Source organism: Calliphora vicina, chromosome 4 (assembly GCF_958450345.1).
Source record: "Calliphora vicina chromosome 4, idCalVici1.1, whole genome shotgun sequence".
NCBI lineage: Eukaryota > Metazoa > Arthropoda > Insecta > Diptera > Calliphoridae > Calliphora > Calliphora vicina.
In genome coordinates, this window is record NC_088783.1 from 33,352,290 (window position 1) to 33,375,050 (window position 22,761).

Below are 22,761 nucleotides of genomic sequence, written 5' to 3' on the forward strand. Positions count from 1 at the left end.
TTCTTAGTTCATAGGACGGCTATGGATCGGTTTACATGACTACCGAAAATGTGTCAACACTAAGGCTGTCATTCGAATAAAAATTATTTAAATAATCGAAGAAAAAATATATGTTTTATACGAATGAATAATATTTTTCCATTTAGAATAAAAAAATATTTGATCAATAATTGTCGATTAAAAAGTTTATTAAAACAACATTTGGACAAAACTTTTTTTTAATGAAAAATTTAAAATTTTATAAAAATCGATTTTCTGGCCAATTTCCCTGCTTTTGGATGAATAATGCTGCTAGCCAAATATTTAAAAAAATTAAACGATCACCTCGATTGAAATAAAACGAATTATTGACAACCCTAGTCACAAGGCAGAGTAATTTCACTAGTCCTAAGTGGTCAATCAATAAAACGCTGAATATATCTCATAGAATGTTATCGGTTCTAATTTTTGCTTAACGAATTCAATAGTGTTACATATTATGGAATTTTACCAGTTAATGGTTACTACCTTGCAGAACTTCTTCCTATTAAACCAATTACCATAGTTTTGAATTAATAAATTCTAATTGAGCTTCATTCATTAAAATATTAATTTATAGTTTAAATATGTCTGTAATTATTTCATTAATTTTTTCCCAAAAAATCTAATAATTTAGCTTCATTCAAAACCTTTTATTTGTATAGAATTTCATTCATATTTTAATTAATTCATAATGTAATTTATACATAATAGTATTCATTCAACCTTTGAATGATTAAACTTCTGTTAATTAAAATTTTATCAAAATTAAATTAAAAAATAGTTGTTTGTGTTTTTTTATAATGTAAATATAAAAAGCTTATTTTGAATGAATTTGATTTGGAGAAATATTTGATGATTCAATACATTTAATTAAGTTATTTGGAATGGATTTGAATTAAAGAAAAATTTTATGATTCAGTAACAAATGAATACTATAAAATATTAATTCTCAGTAAAATTAACTTATAAATTAATTCGTTATAAATGGAGATGAAACTGAATTTGATTTTAAATATAAAAATCAACATTAATTAATATATAATTATAATTAAAATATGGGGGATTTCATGTCATCGGACAAAATTTTTCACAAAGATCGGTCAAGAACTCTCTATATTAAAGGGGTTCAAATTTGACATTTTGGCCCATTCATTCATTGACATTCATCCTTGCAACTTATTACCTATTGTTCTTAGCAAAATTTGTCCCAAATAGTTTAGAAAGCTATTTCTTCAATCTTTCGAAAAAAAATAAAAAATTTTATAAATTTTTTCCGAAATCAAAAACTTTTTTTTACTTTTTTTTCAAAATGGGCCCTTTTTCTCAAAAGAATGCTTAGATATTTTCCTTGAAGACCTATTTGATCGCTTAGTGAAATGCTAGTTATCAAAATAATTGTTTTGTAACTCAAAACATAAAATTTTTGATTTTTTTGCAAAATCAAAAACTTTGTTGATTTTTTTCAAAATGGAACCTTTTTTATTATTTTTTTTTTGTTGCTCAAAAGAAAGCTTAGGTCTTTTCCTTGAAGACCGTTTTGGACGCTTAGTGGGATGGGAGTGGGAGATCTATCAAAATATTTTGTAACTCAAAACATAAAATTTCTAATTTTATTTTGTCAAATTCTAACTTTTTTTTGCCATAATGGACCCTTTTTAATTCTTTTTTTTTGCTCAGAAGAAAGCTTAGGACCATTCCTTTTAGAGGTGTTTAGTCGCTTAGACCTTTTAGAATCGAAAGGAAGACAGTTGGTTCACTTGACATGAAATCCCCCATATACATTTATTATTAATATAAATAGTTTCAAGTATGTACTTGTTTTTCATTCTTATCATATAAATGACCAGACTGTAGGCGGATGAAATATTCAAGTTAATAATAAAACTTCAAGTGTTACATTCGTCCTTACTGAACTTGTTTTACAGAAAACTTGTCACGAACAGTCTCAATAACTATTAACAATTAAAAAAAAATATTTAGAACAAATAAATAATAATTTTTCAAAGGTTAAGTTTTTATTTTATTTTCTTCTTTAATATAAACAAGTAAGAGAGCCGAATCTTATATACCCTTCACCAAATTATACTTTAAAATAAAATTTTAGGTAAACAAAATTAATTTTCTTTTTTATATTGTTTTCAAAATTAATTTAAAAATTTTTGTTTCGAATTTTTTTTTTGGAAATAGTTTTTTGCAATTTTTTTTTAAAGAATTTGAATTTATGACACAAATATTTTTTTCAAGAAAAAAATTCGGGTTAAAAATTTTTTTTCCAATTTTGACCCATTGTAGATCGTTGCAATGGACTTTGAAATATCTATCATTAGATATCCATATTGTCTATATTAATGACTTAGTAATCCAGATATAAATCAAAAATAGGCAAAAAATCGAGGTTGTCACGGGTTTTTCATTATAGCTCAGCCATTTGTGGATAAAAATCATTTTATTTTTTAGCATAGTTTTCTTAGAGCTCTATACACATTATCCAACGTTTCTCCAATTTTGTTATCCCTTTCAAAAAAAAAGGTTGGTCGAGGTCATCAAAATACATATTTGTTTGTGAGACGATTTCATCATTGGAGACAAATCTATTTCCGCAGAGCCATTTCTTCAGATTTGAAAACCTGAATAGTGACTGACAGAACTTTATAACTTTCCGACGCCAACAGATGTGTTAAGGTATGAGCAATTGGAAATGATTTCTAAAAAAATCTGAAGGGTATATAATATTCTGCACTGCCAAATATAGAGAGCACTCCTATTATTATTGTCCAATAGTATTGAAAATATTGATACATTCTATACACCCAACTAATGTTCCTTAAACAATTTGTTGTTGGCTATGAAATGTTGTCTTTACCAATGATTCTACAACAAATTAACTAAACTTGACCACCTCATTTAAATTGACCTTGACATTACACAAATTATAATTACTTACTATAAATATATAGTAAAAATAAAATCTAACCAAATTAGTTGCGTTCATAAAAATGTTAATAAAAATCAGCAGCAACAAAATTTACTACAAAAATTTAAAAACAAAAAAAAATATAAAAATAAACAATGTTTGAATTCCCACACCCATGTGAATTTATATTGAAATGTGTATTATTGTACAACGAGTACAATTTAATCATGAAAAATTCTCTTCATAATAATTGAACAATTAATATGCAACGAACGGTGGTGAACGAACGACTGCACTGCACTTTGCTGTAGTGGATGAATGGATGGATAGCATCTACAAACAGGTGTTTGATTATGATTAAAACACGTGCTAGACGACGGCGAGTAATAAATAGCAGCAGCAACAATAAAAGCGGCAGCACATTAACATTATCATAGCAATAGTAATGATAATAATAATAGAATTAAAAAATAAAAATGAAATTGATACAATTAAAAAGGGGAAAGAATGAAAAGTTAATTGAATTCAAGTATTAGTCAGTACTTAGTACTTAAAGTTTATAAAAATTAAAAGATTGTAAAAAAAATATTTAATAGCTTTTTCTGTATTATTAATTTTCATAATTAATTTAATAAATATTTAATTGCCATCTTTAAGATTTGACCATAATTACGCGGCATTTAAACATTTGTGATTTCGCTTTTTTAATTGCTTACATGTGTTCTGTTCTTTGCAATAAATAAAAAACATTTTTAAATACATTTATTTTATTTAGTTAATAAATTATTTGTGAATTGTATAAATGATGGAGGGAGTGACAAAAAAATAAAAAAAACGTTGGAAAAAATAACAATAAATAAATAATTATTGTTTATCCATGCATAATGATGATTTTGTATTGAATAAGACAATGACATCTGTCGGTTCCTATGTCTCTCTCTCTGTCTGTCTATTTGCCCATCAATCACATGTGTTTGTCTCGATATATGTCGCTGTCACTTAAATCAAACAATGCGAGTGTAAATAACTAAAATAACTATTTACATATAGTCGGCATAGGTGACTTGTCTGTTGCAATAAATTTCCTGCTGCTGTAATTAATCTGCCAATTCTAACTAGCCGATCTAATTAACCTCACACAGGCGTAGCAGAGTAGTATTCAAGATTATTTCTTGGCTTCCTAGAAAATCTTTCTGGCAACATATGGATTCCGAGCCCAGAGAACTGCTCCTCTTTTGAGGCCATGAACGAATAAAGCCAATTTCGGATACTCTGTTCCAAAATGAAGCGTATCCCAGAGAGAGTGTTCTGCATCGATCGAAAGAAATAGTAGTCGGAAGGGCACGGTCTGGACTATAAAGTGGTTGAGGCAAAACTTCCCAATCACTTCATTCTAAATACTTTTTAACAGTTATTGCAACATGTGGCCGAGTGATTGTCATCGGCCAATCCCTGTGATGGTCTGGTCAGATTGGTGCTCCCACTTTAGCGCCATGGATATTTGGCTTTGGTGTCGATTCGGCAGGTTTCATATATGGCCGGGCTTCATATACGATCTCTTATGCTTCGGGTTATTGTAATGAATCCATTTTTCATCGCAAGTAATGAATCCATAAATTTGAGTATCGGAAATTGTGCCTTCTTTTCAAAAATTTATAAAATTTTTAAGAATTAAAACATTGATAGAAGACCTTTTTTAAAAAAATATGGGAATAACAACTTTTTTTTTAGAAAATTTAAGTTTTTAAAATACAATTGGTCAATTCACAAGGTCTCTTATCAGTCATATTGTCATAATGTCTTAATATATCTCGAATCGGCAGCTCGGCTTAACCGACACTTAGGCATTCGGCGAAGGTCTCTAATGGTTGGTTTCGATAACATAATAAACATAGCATACAGAATACTATTATTTTAGGACATTTTTTACTTGAAAAACAATAAAAACCATTGTGAAATATTAGGACATTATGACAATATGACATGATAAGAGAGAGACCTTGTGAATTGACAAAATAAAAGTTTTGTGTATGAATAGTTTTTGATGAAATTTTAAACATATAGAGAAATTCTTTATGAAAATACAAAAGTGAAAAAGAAAATAGTGAACTGTTTTTGACAATCCCACAATTCCCAAAAAACTTTTCAAAAATCCCAAAAATTATATTTTTTAGATATCTCTGGCTATCTATGTAAAATATTTAGGAACATATTGGGTCATGCAAAAGAGGTTTCAATTATATGAAATCAGCTATGCGATTAGAGAAAATTTAGCATAATTTGAAATTTATATAAAATATAGGTCTATTTCGAATGGCTCTGGACCTCGCATTAATAGAAATTTTGAAATTATTTTTCTTCTGTACTACTTTCCAAAATCTTACTTTTCAGAAAAATATAGCGCCCCACTTATAATTAAAATCAGACTATCGGTTTAGAAGTAACTGATTTATTTCCACTTTTTTTTAATTTCCCCCATTGTGCGCCGCGAGCATAATTCCGAAAGTTGAATCAACTCGTTATAAAGCTAATAATACACTTCACTTCAATAACCGATAGAGCAGACAAAGCTCTTCCCCTAGTTCTGATCCCAGCAGTTCCTTTCGAAACCATTACATCCAATACCCAGTAGTTGGGACAATGTATAGATCAGAAAATATTCTCCTAGTCATCGAAAGTAATGAGTTAATACGCTACATTTTTAAATCTAGTTATCGTAAATTTTGCAAATGCCTAATAAAACATAATATAACGTACTTTTGCAAGTAGATTTAAATAATTAATTCACATGTTCAAACTGCCACAAAAGTGTGGGTTAAAAATGTGATGTGATGATGAAGTTGTTTTATTGGGATCCCATCCATATATTTAACAAATACTTAGCAGTTAAGTAGCAGTGGCAGTTAGTTAACATTAATTATTATGCCAACACAAACAACAAAGATGAGCAAATCAAAAATTCCATTCAGTTCAACAGAAAATTTAAAATGTGAAAAAATTAAAGATCGTTTTAATTTCTTTTGAATTTAATGTAGTTGGTGTACAGAAAAAAATTCATAAAATTTACTTTGTTAAAATTTTTTAATATTTTGCTCATAATTACAACAAATATATTTTAATATTTGATTAAATAGAAAATACTTATCTAGGACATGACTTAACCAATATTCACTGCGATCTGAGCTCAATTATGAATCAATCGTTACCGATCTAGGCAATCAATCATAATAGAATTTGAGTATGAATATATTAAGGAAATATTGTAGAATATGTAGAACTAACTTGTGCTGAATTTTATCATGTTATTAGGTCATTTGTGTGAATATGAAATGAAAGATCAATGGTTCAAAAATTATCTTCAATATAAGGTTCAAGGTTAAGGTTTATTCAACTGGTGAAGGGTTCTGAATCAAATAACATACCACAATGGGAAATTTTGTTGGAGATGTAGGATATTAAAAAACTTTATTGTGGAACTTTAAAAAAATATACTTTATCATATTTTTAACTGTTGTCCTCTTTCCAAATAAATATTTATTAAAAAACTCGTTTTTATCCAATTTCCAATGATATGTATGTGAGGAGTATAATAACACGTATACATTTCATCATTTAAGACAAATGCTAGTTTTGTTCGCAGCTGCCTAGAACTATGTTGAATGTCTATAAATGTTTAAAAAGCCATGTATAGTTTAGTGCTAAAATACAACCAGTTAAATTTAAAATCTAAACTAAAACTACTATGTCTTTTAACATTTGTATGGCGCCACAGCAGCCAGCAGTTGTCCGGTTAACTATTCAAGGCTTTTATTTACTGATCCACTTCAGGTAGTTGAACTTACGATTTTGTATGCAGACATTTAATACCATCTAGAGGTTTACATTCTGTACTTTACAAAATTTCTTAATAGCATATTGGTGTGAATCACACGCACTGTGGTAATTCACACAGAATTTAATTGGTAGTTAATGTGCCATCTGCTTAATACATGTTAATTATTAAAAAAAATCACCAAGATTAACACTGAAAAATATTACTTCTACATTGGTATTTTAACACATTATTTGAATCTTAATTAAATAAGTCATTACTGTGATTTCACTGAAATCACTAGTTATGCGTAAGGACTCCAATAATCCATTGCTTTTAGAGACTTACATAAGTCGTTATCATGCTTTTTTTGTACCAAAGAATCGTTATTAGCTTTTAGAGAGATGTTTTGTGCGGTTCAGAAGTGGTGATTTTGACACGGAAGGCAAAGATCACCCAGGCCAGCCAAAAAAGATTGAAGACCAAGAATTGAAGGCATTACTCCATGAAGATTGTTGTCAAACTCAACAAGAGCTTGCAAAAACCATTTGGAGCTACTCAAGCAGCAATTTCAAAACATTTGCGAGCATAAGGAATCATCCAAAAGCAGGAAATTGAGTACCATGAAACCTGCACCGAAAGCAACTGATTCGTTTGAAGCGAACATTTGACGAAAATCTCCCAGATTATGCGACAAGACATGAAATCGTAATATTCCATCATGACAACGCTCGGCCACATTATGCAATGCCTATTAAAAACTATTTAGAATGAAGTGGTTGATAAGTGTTGCCTCACTCGTCCTATAGTCAAGACTTTTCCCCGTCCGAATACTATTTGTTTCGATCGATGCATAGCGCTCTCTCTGGGATACACTTCACCTTAGAACAGAGTATCCGTTATTGTCATGATTCGTTATTAACCTTAAAAGATGTGCAGTTCGTTTGGCTCGAAATCCATATGTTGCCAGAAAAATGGGAAAATGTCATAGCTAACAATGGCCAACACTTTGAATAAATTTATGTTGTGCAAATGTTTCAAAATAACTTTTAAAAATCCCAAATTTTTAGGTCATACACCCAATATATAAATTAGATCCTTATGAATTTGTATTAAATGCCTGTGGGAAATTTGTGTTAATTAATTTAAATCCAATTCTCCGGTGACACGAAGCTAGTCATAAAGAGTTCTGTATCAGCTCTCAGTTCACTGTTTAAATTAGTTTTAAAAAATATCCTTGATTGTCGAACAACAATTAATAAACAATCTCTCACTTTTGATCAGATTTAGTACTGCAGTCATCATTGGATCATACTTCTTCGCAATTGAGTCGAGTCAAGTACTGACTGTTACTCTTGCTCGATATCGGCACATGCTAACAGAATTCAGTCAGCCTAAATTGAATGATATAGATATGGACGACATGTGGTTTCAATAAGATGGTGCCACATTCCATATAGCTCGTGAAACAATTCTACTTCTGCATGAGTCCTGGTCTCTCATTTCAGTGATCAGAATTTACCCCCTAAATCATTCATAACCCTATCCTATGTACTTAACCCCGTTTCTTTAGTTAAACATTTTCATGAGAATTTCTATGACAAAATAAAAAAATAAACTGAAATAATAAATTGAAACAAAATGAGTCTTTAGCTAAATTTAATTTAAATATTAGGGTTTTTTCCTTTTCTAAACGAATTAGAAAAAGTACCCAGAACTCATGACTTAGCCATATCCAAAGTATTTTAAGATACACTAATAAATAATTATTGCTGACATTTTGTATTCAAATTTGTCAAACAACAATTTGTTTAAACTATATAATATATTATATTAGGACAATATGACTTTATAGCAGGCCGTGTGAATCCCCCAAGTATGTATATTTACTAGTCTATCTGTCTGCGGATTGCAAGTTCGATTTGTGTCTTTGACTACTTTCCTCAGAAAAAGTGCTGACAACTTTCAAAAGAAGCTTTAATTCTATATAATTAATTTCTTACAAAATTCTTATTCAGCATGACAAACTTCCCTTGAAGTAAAAAAAAAAATATATTGCAAAATTATTACTTTACAAAGAATTTAACACTTATTTACGTGTTGTTGGCTTAAGCTTCTGTATTGCAACACAAAATTATAATTAATACTGACAATAATGTATAAATGATGATAATGAACATGAACAAGTAAACGTATTTTCACATTTAAACAACTTCATTTGACAGCATGCCATGATAAATGTTAACAAAAAAATAAGTATTTTAACATATAATTTTTCAAACCGTTTACTTATGCACATAAGTATTATTAACCGGATTAAGTAGATATATTTTTTTTTGTTAAAGAATTTTATTTGTTAATAATTTACTTAATAATAACAATCACATGGCATTTATGACCCTAAAACAATAACTCATAAAAATTGTCTCATTTTACAACTGCAAACAATTAACCGACCGGATAATCTGATAAAGTTGTTTAGTGCCAATATAAATTAAATGCAAGATTTTGATATGTTTTTTTTTTAATTTAAACTTATAAGCACGCAACTATATTTAGCACAACATTTAAGCGGACTTAAGCATTAAAGAATTTAAGTACAATTAAATTAACGTGACTCATGTGTATGTGAATTCCTAGTGTCTCAAGATGAAGGGGACTTTGTGAATGGTAATTAAATCCTACGTTGTAATTGAGGGAATTCCAATTTGTTTGGGTTTTTATTTCAGTTCAATTGTATGGATCATTTGTTATACATAAATACTTGCATATGAACGAGTTGAAGCTGTTGACGAGAACGTTCTAATTTCAAGTTGTTTTTGATGGTATTATTTGCTAAACGGATTTAAAGTGCAAAGTAATTGCCGTCAGTTAATGGGAATTTTAAAAATTCTTATTTCAAATGTATATTTTTTTGTTAGGTATGTGAGTAATATTAACAGAATTGCACGTTCTTACTAATTTGTTAAATTTTAGTTGAATTTCATAATACCTACAAATATGTATAAATATTGTAGTATATCCCATCAGCAGCCCATGAGAACTAGTTCTAGTGTTAATTATCTGAAACTTTGCCAAATGTAACCTACTGTCTGTATGGTTCTGTTGATGTTTATGAAGTAAGCTGATACAGATTATAGGTCGACAAATCATCTTCACTACAACGAAGAATACTAATATTTATTCAGACAAAATCTTTTGTGAACGACTTGGTCCCTTAACTGAACGAGTACGTTTCACTAATAAGTAAAAACTATCGTCATCTTAAAGTAAATTTTGTTAATTCTATACAAAAAAGTATACTTTTATAAAAAGTAGTATTTCTATTACTATTTTCAAATTTTAAAATACACTTGTTTCTAAAATCACTCTTCTGTGCTAAAACTACTCCGACAAAAATTTACCTAAATTTACTATTTTTTGTAAAATAGTAGCAGATATTTTAGAACTTTTTGGCAAATTGTTACAAAAAATTATATCGTATTAGAATAAATTCTACGAACAATAATATTCTACACAAAAAGTATTAAATTTAATTTTTTTTTAAAAAGTAGTATTTCTAGTACTATTTTTAATTTTTAATAAAATTAATGGCCCATAATCATAGTCAGAAATAAAGTATATTTTAATAGAAATAAAGTCGTCTTTACTTAAAAGTGGACTTTAGGTCTACCATAGACAAGTTAAAGTATATTTTTGACGTTAAAGTCGACTGTAAATATAAAACAAGCTGAAGCTGTTATTAACATTTAACAACAGCATCAGCTTTTCTTCGCCATGTAAAAAAGTTTGGCAAAATGTAAAAAAATTAAGTTACAAGAAAATGGCAGAGATTTTGCAATTATTGAACAGTTATCAATAAAATGATTACCAAAATATTCTAAATATGATACTAATCTTATCTTTTAATTTTTCCACCACAAAAAACTTTTTTTCTTTAGTTGTCCCGGTTACTTTTATTGTTTCCCTTTTTGGTTTTTGTTTTAATTTTCTATGTCAGCTGTTCAGCGGTGCCTGTATTTTGTTGTATATTGTATGAAAACATTTTCTACATTTGAGGTGGGAACCAGTTAAAGTCGGTTCAATTTAAAACATACTTTAATTTTGACTATAGTTGGGAAATAATACAAAGCGAATTTTTAATTTAAAGTTGTTTTTAAAAAGAACCGACTTTAGCGTTTGACTATGGGCCAATATTTTTAAAAACACGTCATTAACACTAAAAAGATATCAACTAAATTTTCATAATTTACTACTTTTTAAAAAAAGTACTAAATAATTTACTACTTTTGAAACAAAATTTTTAGATATATTATTGTCATATTCAAGTACATTTTTTCACTAATCATAATATTTACCAAATTAGTAAATTTTATACTTAAAAAAAATTATAGTTAGTTTTAAGAACAATAATATTATACATAAAAAATATTGAATTTCGATTTTTTGTATAAAAGTAATATGTATTTCTACTACTATTTTAAAATTTTAAAATATACTTGTTTCTAAAATCACTCTTCCGTGCTAAAACTATTCCCACAAAAATTTATCTAAATTTACTACTTTTTGTAAAAAAGTAGCAAATATTTCAGCACTTTTTGGGAAATTGTTACAAAATATTATATCGTGTTAGAATAAATTTTGAGAATAATAGTATTCTACACAAATGTATTAAATTTAAAATTTTTTTAAAAAGTAGTATTTCTACTACTATTTTTAATTTGATTAAAATTTATATTTTTAAAAACACATTATTAACATTAAAAACATATCATACTTAATTTTTATAATATACTACTTTTTTAAAAAAGTACTAAATAATTCACTATTTTTGAAACAAATTATTAAATTAAAAAGTAAATTATTAAATTTTATACTTTAAAAAAAATATATTTCTAGTATTATTTTCAAATTGAAAATTATATTTTTATATTACCATAAAAATTTTCAAAATTTTTTCAAATTGTGTCAATAAGAAGAATTTTAAATCAAAAATTATATCGTCCTATCATTAATTTAAAGAGCAATAATTTTTTACATAAAAAAGTATTAAATTTCGAAATTTTTTAAAAAAGTAGTATTTCTACTACAACTTTGATATTTGTTAAAATTTATATTTTCAACAACACATCACCATGTATTTTGATACCAGACCAAATTTCCCATAATTTACTACTTTTTTTAAAAAAAGTACTAAATAATTTACAACTTTTTAAACCAAATTTATAGAAAAATTATCGTATTAAAATAAATTTTTTTATGTTAACTAAAAAGTAGTAAATTTAATACTTTTTTTCAAAAAGTAGTATTTCTAGTACTATTTTAAAATTGACAATTAAATATGTTTTTAAAATAGTTTTTTCATATTTATTAGATTTCTGTAAGAATTTTCTTAAAATTACAAAAATTTTTAAAATAGTAGCTAATAATACTACTTTTTAAGAAATTTAAATATCAAATCGTTTTATTATTAATTTTAAGAACAATAAAAATTTACATACAAAAGATTTGAATTTCGAAATTTTTAGAAAAGTAGTATTTCTACTACTATTTCAGAATCCGTTAAAATTATAATTTCATCCTCAGATCATCATGTTTAAAAGAAAACATAATACATTTTGCATACCTTACCACTTTTTTTAAAAAATAGTGCTAAATATTGGTCTATGTATTCAAGTGGAAACTAAAATGATCAACATTATGTTGCCCTCAACCAAAAACATTTCAAAATACTTTCTGAGAAACCGAGACTATTAATTTGGATCAAACACACCCAAAAAACGAAAATATTTTAGGTCAATTATAGTTAAATGTATTGAATTTCTCAAAACTTTCAACTTTGACATCAAATTCAAGTTAATTTTTTCTTAGCAAATTCTAGTTATATGATTCTGCACAGCCGAATATACCATTCTAATTTTACATTAAAAAATCTGTAGCAAATGTATAATTCACATGATTAAAAGTATTTCCAACACATCTTTATTTGCAGAAAAAAGCCCCGCAGAACATTGTGTCGTTGAAATAAACAGCATAACAGAATTCAAAACCATAGGATCAATATGGATTTCACCACAAGATGCCTGTGCCCTGCACTCTTGTGAGTTGAACAAACAAGGTGAACCACAAGAAGTGATAAGGAAGGATAACTGTGGAGATTTCTACTGTGATATAGTAAGTTTTTCTTGTAACTTTAGGTAATTTAAAATTAATTGAATTGTTTCTTTCTAGGATTCAGAAGTACGGCCCAAAGAGGGTTCCTGTTGTGGAGAGTGTGTGCGTACCAAATGCCGTTTTAAAGATCAAGTTTACAATGTGGGACAGACTTGGCATAACGCAGATGACTGCACTTTAAACGAATGTGCTCTGCTGCCGAATGGACAACCCATGATAAATTCATATAAAAAATCCTGCCCGCCCTTAAACAAAAACTGTCCACCTGAATTAATTTATACTGATAGCTGTTGCCAATATTGCAATTCCTCTACAATGGCAAGAAATTCATATCGCAGTGACGATGTCAATATTGAAACTGATGATATATGGACAGAGGAGTTTTATACTAAGCATCCCTGCAATAGAGATTGTCAAGCTAAAGAGCTGCCACAACGTTGTTTCTATACATTTGTGGTGGAATGGTATGAGACATTATCGAAAGCTTGCTATGATTGTCCCAATAATATAACCGATTGTGAACGGCCTCATTGTATAACAGGAGATGGTATAACCCGTTCCATAACTGTAGTTAATCGTATGATGCCTGGTCCCACCATTGAGGTTTGTCAAAATGATATAATAGTAGTCGATGTGAAAAATCATTTATTGGGTGAAAGTACCACCATACATTGGCATGGTATGCATATGAAAGAGAACCCTTATATGGATGGAGTGCCTCATATCACCCAGTGTCCCATATCTCCACATTCCACTTTTCGCTACACCTTTAAGGCAGAGAATTCCGGTACACATTTTTGGCATTCTCATACGGGCATGCAGAGAGGAGATGGTGTATTTGGGGCTTTAATTGTGAAGAAGCCTAAAGTGGAAGAACCTCATGGGCATTTGTATGATTTTGATTTGACCGAGCACAAAATGATAGTACAAGATTGGGTACATGTTCCCGGCATTAGTATGTTTGCTTCTCATCATCATTCGAATGGTGATAATAAACCCTTAAATTTACTGATTAATGGCAAAGGACGCTTCTATAAAGCAATTTGGGAAAAAATCAAAAATGAAGAGAAACCTCAGGCCAGATCAAATATGCCAGATGAAGAAACAGATTCAACAACAAGCAGTACTACCAGTGCAATAAGTGCCTCAAAGCCCACTCCATATACCGGTTTGGTTTATAGCGAAAAATCTTCCACTACTTATCCAAACAATGAAGCAACTCCCCCAACTACGGAAGATCAAGATGATGTAGTATTTTTACATCCTTTGGATGACTCTAATCTAAGCAATATGCGCATACAACAAAATGAGATTTCCCGATTAGCCAGACTTGCTCAGTTGGATCAGTATAGAAAAAACTCTCCAAGTGTAGAGGAAACTACATTGGAAACTACTGAAGCAACAGAGCCAGAAGACACTTACCTAAAATCCGATGAGATATTAGCCGACGCTATAGATTTGGATAGAACTAAACGTTCATTGGACGGAGATGTTCCCTTGCATTTTATACCTCTCCAGACTTATAATGTCAAACGAGGATTCCGTTATCGTTTCCGCATAATAAATGCCGAGTTTCTTAATTGTCCGATTAAGATTTCCATAGATAATCACACCTTAACTGCCTTTAATTCCGATGGTTTTGATTTTGAGGCTGTTGATGTTGGCTCCATTGTTACCTATGCCGGGGAACGTTTTGACTTTGTGGTAAATGCTGATCAACCTATAGGAAACTATTGGATACGTTTGAAAGGTTTAATGGATTGTGATGAAAGATTTACTTCTGCCTTCCAAGTGGCCATATTGCATTATGATGGAGCTAAAGATGAAGAACCAACCGACGATTTGGGCTATCATCATGAACCAACCGGTATTGAATTGAATGCCATGAATCAAGGACCCGGCCATGTCGATTCCTTAACTATAGCCGAAATAAATGCTTTACCCATTTATGACAAAATACCGGGCATAGATCGGGATGCTTTAAAACCAGTTGCTGATTATAAATTCTTTGTTTACTATGACTTTTATCGCAAGGATAATCCCGAATTTCATCCTAATCAATATTATGGCATGGAAGCCAATATCACCAATTCAAATAGAGTATTTACACCACAACTTAATCATATATCCTTGAAATTCCCCTCTGTGGCTTTACTGCCAGCACGTGATCAAGTGGATGATTCTTTGTTTTGCAACGACACAAGTTTGGAGCAACAGGGCATAGACTGTCGCAAGGAGTTTTGTAAATGTCATCATGTGCTACAAGTGCCTTTAAACTCCATAGTAGAACTGATTGTTATAGATGAAGGCTTTACGTATGATGCCAATCATCCCTTCCATTTGCATGGTAATGCTTTTCGAGTGGTAGGCTTGGAAAGATTGGGTGCTAATGTAACGGTGGAAATGGTAAGTTTTAATATATATATAATCCTTAAATAAGTATAATTTCTTAATATTTGTATTGTCTCCCCAAATTAGATTAAACAACTTGACCGCTACAATCTTCTTAAACGTAATCTAGTCAGACCTCCAGTCAAGGACACGGTCACCATACCCGATGGTGGTTACACCATCATACGTTTCGAAGCCCATAATCCCGGTTTTTGGCTATTCCATTGTCACATAGAATTTCATGCTGAAATTGGCATGGCCTTAGTCCTAAAGGTGGGTGACAATGATGAAATGGTACCAGTTCCTAAAAATTTCCCCACTTGCCATGACTATATGCCTGCAGATGATGATCATAACGAAAGTGGTGAACAAAACCCAAATGATATGTCTACATCTTCTCCTTTGGAAGATGGAAACAACTCAGCGGCAAGAGACCATTACAGCTATGCTATAATTGCTAGTATTTTTGTGACATTGTTAAACGTATTTAGATTATTTTAAGCTGATAAAAAAAAGAGTCTAATTTTTTGTATTTCCATAATTGGTAAAAACTGTGATTTTCTATATATTGTTAATTTATTATTGTTAAGTTTTAACTAAGTTAATTTAGGTTTTTAATGAGAATGATGAATAAATAAAGAGTATTTTCATAAAAAAAATTATTTTCTTTGAGAAAATTCAATTTGTACTTTAATAAATTCTCAGAAAAGATACACAGTGATGTCCGTGAACTTATCGATCTGTAACTCATTCAGTCTCTGTCCGACTTTAAATTTTTAAACGGGGTTGGAAAGAAAACTTATAACGCTTTAAAATTACGTGCATCTTTTGATACATTTGTCAGTTATAAGTATTGTTTTTGTTAAGAATATCTAAAAGAAATATAAAATTTATCAACTTTTTTGAATTTAGTCGCTTTTCAAGCTTATAAAAAATTATACCAATGTATTAAGGAAATTTAGTTCTTAACAAACCATTGCGTTAATTATTCAAATCGGATGAAAATTATAAAAGTTATTCAACTTTTCATTAACACATTTTTTAGTATTTTCTCCCCCAGCCCATATGAATAAAAAAAAACTAAAACTACACAAAAAACATTTTTTGTACAATTTTTAATTTATAAGGTAAATTTTGTGGAACTTTTTTCGTAAAATAACTTTTGCAAGTATAAACCGATTTTAACAACTAATATCTCGTTTTTGTCTACAAAAAATGTGTGAGTTAGAGGTACTAAAGTACTACGACCTACCCTTAAACAGTTTTTTCAAAATAACTCAAAATGTTGAGGGTGTTTCAAAATCTTCGAAAACGGTTTTAGTATGTCCTCATCTAGGCCTACAACCTCCATTAGGTGGGTTTTCAAGTTCTGACAAAAAGTGTCATTTTGTAGCAGAGTGTAATCAATCAAAAACTCTATTTTGAATTTCTGTTAGTTACGCCTTTTTGCATTTTAGCTAACGGTATATAAAAATTAATGAATGTCTGTTTATTTGTTTTTTTTTTTGTCTGTTACTTATAGAACCACTGGACCCATCCTCTTGAAACCTCTTTTACTATATATATCTGTATATCTGGAAGGAATTCCATACAAAGTTAATTTTAAAAATCAAATATCTAGGAAACTATAACAGCTATAGTTCTCAAATTTAGCATGAACAATTCCATCATTTGTATAAATATTTGAGGCAAAAATGAGATTAGTGGTCAAAGAAGTTGTGGCATCTGCCATACAAAGTTAATTAAAAAAAAATCGAATATATAGAGTCCATAACAGGCGGACTATCAATAGTAGGCGTGGCACCTCACATACAATCTAAATACAAAAATTCATAACTATCTGTATAATTGTCATTGAAACTTTGTATGAATTACTTATTTAGGCCAAAAATGGGCAAACTAGAAATGGCCACTAATTTTAGATAAACTTAAATAATTACGGTACGGATAGCGAAGCACATCGGATTTTAGCTAGTTTATAATAAAGGTCATAACATCATTTTATGAAAATAACGATAAAAATGGTATGATATTTTCTTGTTATTGCTTTTTTCTTTAGAAATTTCAAGAATAATTATTATTTTCTGTCCCTGGTTTGTAGTGGTTGTTGGCCTGATTTTCTGTGAATACCTCTAAAATCATATCAACCACAGTTACATAATTTCCAAATTAATTTAACCCCTAATCACAACAACAATAAAATTAAAGAGCTTATCAAATGGACTTAAATTAGATTTACAACAAAAGGCAACAAAACGACCATACAGAGCGAATGACAAAAAGAAACACTCAAACACACAGTCACTCATAAAAATAATTTACATATTTAAATACAACCAACAAAAAAAAGAGAAAAAAACATTAACAAACAAGAATACAGAGAATCATATAAAAATGAAATAAATAAAAACCTGAAAATAATAAAATCCATGCTGACTCCAAGTCTGATATCTGGCTGTGAATGACAAATGTGAAACAATACACGTTGATGATGAGGCCAGTGCGCTCCTCTGTTGGAAGAGCACACGAAACAAATTGTAGGCGAATGTGTTTGTGAAAGATGAATTGGAAGGAAATGAAGAGTGGCTGGTGGTTGCAAGTGTTGGTGTGGGTGAGGATATACGTATTTGTTGCTATAGGTTGATTCTGGTGTTGTAAATTCAAAAATCAACCAAGTAGAATGTTGTTTACAGGAGGTCACATAATGTACACACATTTATCTATAGATGTTTGTACAATATTGTGTGTGTGTTTGTGCACAGGAGTGAGTTAAACAATACACATACAATCATATGAAAAATATGTTCGCTCGTCACAAAAACGGATGTGACAATGAAACCATCTTAATAACAATCACAATGACAATCATCATAATAAACATGACAGTATGGTGTCGGAAGTTGAGCTACTTATTGTTAAATCTGTTGGGTATACGAACATGTGTATGTCAATGTGACTCTCTCACTCTCCCTCTACACACACACACACACACAAACAAACATAATTTTCTATGTATTGAAAAGGAAGTTTAAAACACACAGCTCTAAAGTGCTGCTTCTGAGTGTGGGTGTTAAAAAAATGCCATTTTCAGTAGCAGTTTCAATTTGATAAAAAAAGAAATCTTTACTCGCGTTTCATATGATTTTTCTTTTATATGTTTGTATGGTTATATGTTGTTGGTACGTATCCTTTAACTTATCTTTTTCATGAACTTTTATGCACAGCATCCAAAAGACTAATAATGAATACTAATTAAACGTTGACAATGTGAAGCTTTTTTTTAAATATAATTTGCTTCTTTTTAATTTTGTTTATCATTTTATTATTTTACTTGATATGGCCTCAGCAAAAGATAAACTTTGTCAGAAATAAAATAAAAATAAAAAAGTATACAACCAAGACGCAAGCAAAAGCCGCATATGTTTACTTGCAACACAAGAAACAAAAAATCTTATTAATACCGGATGAATACAAAATGAAATAATAATGATGTTGGTATTAAAAATGAGAATATAAATACATGAATGAAATTATCGCATGAATGGTGGACCATTTATAATCCACGAACTGAAAATATATTTATGTACTGCGATAATGAACTTCACACAGATAAATTCAATTGAAATTTATTCATGGCGCTTTTTTGAATAATTAAATATGTTTTATTTAAATAGGTACAATTTAAGATGGATAATGAAGTGGGAATGAGAAGTTTTGTTGTTGTATTGTAGTAAGTTTCAGAGAGAAGTGAGAAATATATGAAAAAAGAATTAAAATAATTGAAACATTTTAATTTGAAGGATATTGTTTCATACTCAAAATTGAGTTAATAAATGGTAGTACATAATATTGAAAGTAAGCATTATTAAATGAAATAAATAAATCGGTTAATTTTTTTTAAAGTAAATATATAAGTGCAAGTTTTATGCAGTAATTTTAAAGTTTATTTACTTTTTATTCAACATTTACTAGTACTCTTTACATAAGGATCTAAATATCCTGTGAATTTGAAAAAATTAGGTGCACCGTTTAAGGTGTATTGCCATTTAAAAAGCAGCACAGAAACATTCCTGCCATAGAACTTGGGTTCTTAGGCGGGAATATATTCCCGATAATTGCCGTTGATTATCAAATTATTTGCTCAACGAATGGTACCATTATATTCATCGATTTTTCGGTTCTAGCAAATTAAATTCAGTTAAAAAAGAAGCATGGCCGAAAAAACGTACACATTTAGAATTTACATATTTATTTTTGCCTTGATTATAATTTCTTGTTGTTCTGGCTGTTGGTCTCATGAGATTTTAAGATATCAGATTTTCTTGTTTGGCCGCGAGAACTTTAAAACAAAGATGGGAAAACAAACACCAATTGAAACAAATTGTTACGATAAAACGCCTAAATATTAGGAGGAAGCCATAATACTGTAAAAAAAATTATAAACAAACTGAAAAAGTTCAGAAGATCAGCCAAGTGCCGGTAGAAGTACGGTCAATTGTGATAGTAGTGAAGAAAGAATCCACAGTAAGTGCAGTAAAATTATATGAATAATTAACAGTTCTATCGAGCGCTACACGCAAATGGTCTATATGGTAGAGTTCCGAGAAAAAAGCCCCACGTTTCCATTATATGCAAGAAAAATCGTTTTGGAATATTGTGCTTTTTACGGACGAAATCAAGTTTGAGATTTTCGAAAGCAAAATGAGGAGAAGCAAAAATCAAGAGCTCGACCAAAAAATGTACTATCCACCGTAAAGCATGGTGGGGTTTCGGTGATGGTGTGGGGGTATATGGCGGCAAGTCGCGTGGGAAAACTCATATTTATTTGTTTTTATACACTTCGCCATGAGTGCAAGGGTATATATAAGTTTGTCATTCCGTTTGTAATTTCGACATTTTTCATCGTTATAGAAAGCGAAGGCGATATATCCATGTCCGTCTGTCCGTCTGTATGTTGAAATCAACTTTCCGAAGCCCCCAAATAACCTACATACATGATTCATGCATCAATATATCGGGAATTCTTCCGGCTCAGTTGCTACTTAAAATCGACAAAATCGGCGCATAAGGAAAACACCGGGAAAACCTAGATTTTTTGCCTATTTTTGATCTATATCTGGATAACTAAGTCATTATCTGGATAACTAAGTCATTATTATAGACAATATGGATATCTAATGATAGATATTTCAAAGTTCATTGGAAGGGTGTATATAAGGCTATAGTAAGTTTGACCTACAATGGTTCACAATTGGAAAAAAAATATTTAACCCGATTTTTTTTATTAAAAATTTTTTTAATTTTTTTTTTTTGTCATAAATTCTTTTTTGAAAATTTTTTTTTAAAAATTAAAAAAAATTAAAAAAAAATGGAAAAAACTTTTTTAGAAAAACTAAAAAACAATTTGTAAAAAAATATTTTTAAGTATAATTTGGTGAAGGGTATATAAGAATAAATATACTTGAACTGGAAAAAAATTTGTGCAAATGTTCGCCGCGGCTTCCGAAGAAATGAGTTATGTTGACTTTGAGGCCGCTCTGTTTTGTTGCTTATTCGCATAAACCAGCGACTTAGTAAAATCCTACAAAAATAAGTCTACTGTGGTCTCGGTGGCCAGTTCACATCACTTTCACATGAGATGACCATGCCCTCAAATCGAAATCCAGCGGCCAATTTTCGCACTCGAAATAAATTTAGATTCGTTATCGCGCACAATCATTATAATTTTCTATACATTTTATTTGATATCGAATAAGAGAATCCCAAAAATAAATAAAACTCGCACGTTCGAATAAGTATTCGATCGTGTTCGACTACGGAATTAGTCCCCGGGCCAAAATAATGATGACCTGTGCGATGTCGTTCTAGAGACCGATGATGCCGCCAGACCAAAATACACACTAAACATTGACTTTTTGGGTCTTATAAGGATTGGTATCGTCTCAAATTAGACAATTTAGAGTCAGATAAAACAATTTCATTATTTGTACGTGTAGTTGAATCCGTCCAGACTGTCACAGTCTGCGGATAGCCAGCACACAGAGAAAACAAAATCGTGGTAGCAACCGAATTTGTAGCCAATCGAATGATTCTGTCTTAGTGAACGAATTTTGCAGTTGTGGGCACAAAATATTAGAATTGGTAACAAAAATTATGTTGCTTCAACCGAAATTCTTCTTTATCAATTGACTTTCTGTTGATAGATCCGAAAAATTCTAAGTGTGTAACCGAATCATTCGATTGACAACAAATTCGGTTGCTACTACGAATCTGTTTCCTCTGTGCAGGGGCTAACGAAACTATTTATATTTTCGATGAATTGATGAAAAGGGAAACAAATTACAGATTGTGCACCAAACTCACAACCAAAAAATTATATTTATATGATATTACAATACAATTACTAATGCTGCATTTTCTTTTTGTGCCTACCGCTGCTCTAAGATGTGAGATTGCAAATAAACTAATTAATCTAAACATTATTTTTTTAAATTAATGTAGGGCATGTTTTTATGGTACTGTTTTCTCTTTTCATTATTACGTCATCTAATGATATTTTGTGATAAAATATTTAGCTTTTACTTACTGCATCCTCGTAAACCAAAAACTGGTTTATGGAATATTGACTTGCACAGTAGGAAGAGAAAGATAGACACACTTTTTTGTAAAATTTGATGATGTTATTTTAATGATTAAATAAAACGTATTTTATTTTAAATGCAATTCATTTATAACTCTTACCTCTGTCGAAAGTATTCAATTATGTAATAGTGGAAATAATTTAAAATCAAAACCTTTTCTCCTTAAGCAACACACATTCATTCGTCTAAAACACTTTTAATTATTTCGACTATAAAATAAAATAGAAATAAAAACTTTAATTTGTTTTTATACAGTTTTTTAATTTAATCGTTTGCATTGATTGTAAATATTATATAATAGTAAAACAATAATCTAGTGCTGTATTTCACTGACATTGGTCAATATCTCAGGCTGAAAATATCATGTTTCTAAAATGAAATGCCCTCACCATAACTCTCGAAAAATAAAAGCACGACTTTACTGTGACACCAAAATCAAAATTCGGAGGGTGATTATTGGCGTTTTCATTTCAAAGTTGCAAACGATGTCGGTATTTATTGACTAATGTGAAACAACGTTGTACGGAGTGATGTTAGAAGGCATAAGGAATTATTTCAAACTTAATTCAATGCACCTTCTATCAATCACAATATAAATATCAAACACAACCTCATATTTATTGAACAAATTTCACCGCTTAACTATACAATTAGAAAATGCCTGGGGTATTTGTAAATAAATACCACTTCAGTTTTAAAATCAATATTAGCAAACACAAAATATAAAAATTATTAATAGTAAAAATATTAAACATTCCTAAATTCTGAACCTGAAAGGATAACACGGAAATAAAATGTTCTTAAAAGAA

At 29.7% G+C, this 22,761-nt stretch overlaps 1 protein-coding gene across 1 annotated transcript in view; it reads left to right on the forward strand.

The window, feature by feature from the left end:
* Mco1 (Multicopper oxidase 1) overlaps nt 1–15,970 on the forward strand; it is a 30,462-nt gene extending 14,492 nt beyond the window's left edge. The window contains exons 3-5 of the mRNA XM_065507391.1: nt 12,739–12,920; nt 12,978–15,326; nt 15,399–15,970. Coding sequence (XP_065363463.1) covers nt 12,739–12,920; nt 12,978–15,326; nt 15,399–15,812 — 2,945 coding nt within the window. The 3' untranslated portion in view covers nt 15,813–15,970. The remainder of the gene's footprint in view (nt 1–12,738; nt 12,921–12,977; nt 15,327–15,398) is intronic.
* Nucleotides 15,971–22,761: the final 6,791 nt, after the last annotated feature.